The 3,635-nt window shown below is 35.5% G+C and overlaps 1 protein-coding gene across 2 annotated transcripts; it reads left to right on the forward strand.

The window, feature by feature from the left end:
* Positions 1–2,578, forward strand: LOC140883602 (uncharacterized). 2 transcript variants are annotated; one of them, XR_012150427.1, is made up of 5 exons: positions 1–732; positions 1,163–1,306; positions 1,428–1,633; positions 1,803–1,923; positions 2,204–2,299. XR_012150427.1 is itself a non-coding variant. In XM_073290143.1 (4 exons), the coding sequence occupies exons 1-4, from the start codon at positions 491–493 to the stop codon at positions 2,362–2,364; spliced, it is 753 nt and encodes a 250-aa protein (XP_073146244.1). In that variant the 5' UTR covers positions 6–490; the 3' UTR covers positions 2,365–2,578. The 2 variants fall into 2 exon arrangements, 1 of the variants encoding a protein (XP_073146244.1); XM_073290143.1 differs by lacking the exon at positions 1,803–1,923 and having other exon boundaries at positions 6–732; positions 2,204–2,578.
* The last annotated feature ends 1,057 nt before the right edge of the window (positions 2,579–3,635 follow it).

Here is a 3,635-nt window from a genome sequence, read left to right on the forward strand (position 1 = left end):
GGTTTATTTAATTAACCTATCTTACGATTTTACCATTTAATAATGTTTCAACCCCTCATAGTAATTGATTTGATAATTTATGTGTATAGACTAAAATATCATTCAATTTTATTTATTGATAAAAATAATTGAATGACAATATGATAATTTACACGATCCATTTTAAATACAACTTCACTTCCTAAGCCCATGTTTTCTCCATTTTTTCCACTATCTTATATTTTCTATATATTATATTTCACATATAACGTATGTGCATTATGTAACTGGTTTTAGTAAAGGCCGGTCCTTTGGAGTGGATACAATCGGTTTAATGAAAAATACACAAACTCACGGATTATTAAAAAGGAATAAAGTAACAATGGTGATATTAATTTAAAAATAATTTAGAAAATAATTTTTAATATTATCATTTTTAACTAAAAAAACGCGAGGCGTCGTAGTAAGCAAAGCACTGGTGATTAAAGAGGAGATCTCGAGGGCTGCAGCGATGGCGGATTACCACCATGTGTACAAAGATGTGGAGGGGGCTTCCACACAGTGGGATGACATTCAGAGAAAACTGGGAAATCTTCCCCCAAAGCCGCCACCGTTCAAGCCGCCGGCTTTTTCGCCGGCGGAGGATGAGGATTTGAAGCCCAAAAACAAGACTTGGATCGATGAGAAAACCGAGGAAGAGCTTGAAGATCTCGAAGACGATCTGGACGACGATCGCTTCCTCGAAGAATACAGGTCTTACTCGCTCGCCTATTCCTTTTCTACGTCATTTGAGTACTGTTTGAAATCCATCAATTCATACGCAACCTAACGAAATAGGAGTCAAGATGGTTTCGATGAAAAATGGGATTATATTGTTGAGAGAAGTACCTAATTTGAGGAGGAATTGGGTAATTACCGCGTAAGTGACCTGTTCTGTTAGTTGTTTATGACTGAAAGGTTGTCACAGTGGAGGGATTAGATTGGCTCAAACAACATAGACAAAAATGGCAATTAGCAAACTTTGTTCTGATTTAGCTACTGTTTCTGAACTTAATGTATCTTGCGTCAATCTGATATAAAATTCATCTCCTTAGTTGCTATATTAGTGATTAGCATAATGCTCTGGAAAGTAGTCATACTGCACTCTAGTCTTGACGACAGAAATATATTATGATTGTCATAGGAAGAAGAGGCTGTCTGAGATGAGAGAATCAGGCAAGGTTGCCAGGTTTGGATCCGTCATTCCAATTTCTGGATCGGATTTCGTCCGTGAAGTTTCCCAAGCCCCGTCGGAAGTTTGGGTTGTTGTAATGCTGTACAAAGATGGGTAAAAATTGTACTTATCAGCTGCAAAATTGGTGTTGCTATTGATCGGATTCTAAGGAAGAGTCTACCACTAGCACCAACATATTTTCATTTATCATTTCATGTGTTCCTCCCTTTTATAGATACCCAGAATGTCGGCTGCTTTTGCAATGTTTAGAAGAACTGGCGACAAGATACCCCGCGACAAAGTTTGTTAAAATTATATCTACAGAGTGCATTCCCAACTATCCAGATCATAATCTTCCCACTTTGCTCGTGTACAATAGTGGTGCTGTCAAGGCAACTCATGTGGGAGTGCGCAGCTTTGGTCGGAGATCAACTCCTGAAAGTATGTCATGTATTTTTTCCCATTTCTCTTCCCCTCTTTGTCAATTTGAAGACGTCTGTTTATTCTCTAGACTCTTGTGAACGACCTTTTCATATGTATCTAGCATTTGTGGTTTATTGAACCCTTGATCTCTTTCATACGGGTGATTGATTTTAGAATGATAATTTAGCTGACTCAACACAAATTGAGGCGAAAAGGATGAAGCGTAAAAGTAAAGCCAATTAAGCTAGGGGTGGACACAAAAGGAAGTAAGATCAACCAGCAGGACGATGTCTGCCACAGTTTCGAAGGTGTTGTGCCATGAAAAATGAGAAACGAACAATAGATCTTGTGGTTGCTAGTGTCAGTTGCTGCGAAGTAAGCTAGTCTATATATATATTTTATTATCGAAAGGTGAAAGAAGGGAAGAAATCATAACTCATACCTTGAATCAATTGAAGATTGAAAACCAAATGCAGATCTTGGCGTTTCTATTCTTGTTCACTGGATACTCTCCATGGTCCAAATGCTGATAATGAGCTTTTGTTGTTTTTGAGGTGATAAAATATTTATAAATGTTTCTACTTGTAGGCGTTGCTTTAGTTCTCTGTCAGTGGGATCCTGTTCTGAATGATGGGCATGGTGGTGAGCAATCCAGGGAAGCCGTTCTCGACGGAGTGCGGAAGAAGCTTGTTGAGAGGGTTGTTAGAGACCATGTAGATGATGACGAAGATGGATCTTCGAGTGAATGATAAGTATACGGTTAATGAGACGCCAACCTTGGACGCACCATTCGGGTGGTGTCAAGGACAGCATGAAATTTTCAGCACAGCATTAAGTTACCTTTTTTTTTTTTTTTTTTCTTTTTCTGGTTACTGTAGTTCGTGAGAACATGAGGTTCGTTTTACATTTATGTTTTTTTATTAAGTAAACTATGATTTCTGGCTATAAAATATTTTTAATTAGTTTTATATAATTTTAAAAAACTAGATACACGATTTTTAAATTTGTAACAGAAATACCATTATCATCAAGATTTCTAACAAAAGTTTTCGTTAATTAAACTAGCTAATGTATATTGAAACCCATATTTGTTAGCCAAGATTGAGAAAATTGAATCACAAAAATTAATTTTATGTGATTCCAATAATCTTATAAAATAGGATCATGATTGTTTTACGCATTTAACACGAATTAATTAATTCAACACACAAAGGAATTGAGATTATCCTTGAAGCGTGTTTTACGTTGTTTTGTCTGCAACAAATCTGCAACTCAACGCTTCAAACCTTTCCATAAATTAAAAGATTATCAAAGCGTATCAAATCTTATCGTATCGGTAAAGTTTTAATTCAAACTTTCATAAATAAAGATACTATAATCATATTAATTTATTCCTACGAATTCCATAAATTATAACTCATATAATTTATTTGAGTTTATTTTTGAGCCACCAAAAGGACCTGATCGGACCCAATTAAATTAAGTTTCAATAAATTAATTTGATCTAATCAACTCATGATTAATCAAGATAATTTATTAATCTTATTCTACTCCACTAAAAGAACAAGATTGCACTCTTAATTTAATTGAAATTACTGAAGCATAAAATCAATAATTACATCCTCAGATTGATCGACCCAACATATCACCCCCGTCGATCAACTAGAACATCTAAAATAGGATACCATGACCATGTTGCCTATATTAGATATCCATAACCACTCACCCTCATTTTCTATTTGACAGCCACATGTGATCGCATCACATAATTAATTCAACAAATAATATTGAATTACTGAGCTCAGATTTTACTGTCTTTTAGAAGAACTCGTGAGTTCATGATCATGTAGGTGACGGATTCCATCTTGCGAATATATGCTCTTTGTTATTTCACTTTGATTCCCAAAACATCGAGATATTGACCAATGTTCTGGTCTCACTCATTGATGTCTCAAAGAACTTCAAGTTAGTAATCAAAGTTCATTACCCGCTCAGGATTAAGGTGTTATGTACGATAACC

The sequence above is a fragment of the Henckelia pumila genome, chromosome 2 (assembly GCF_033568475.1).
Source record: "Henckelia pumila isolate YLH828 chromosome 2, ASM3356847v2, whole genome shotgun sequence".
Lineage (NCBI taxonomy): Eukaryota > Viridiplantae > Streptophyta > Magnoliopsida > Lamiales > Gesneriaceae > Henckelia > Henckelia pumila.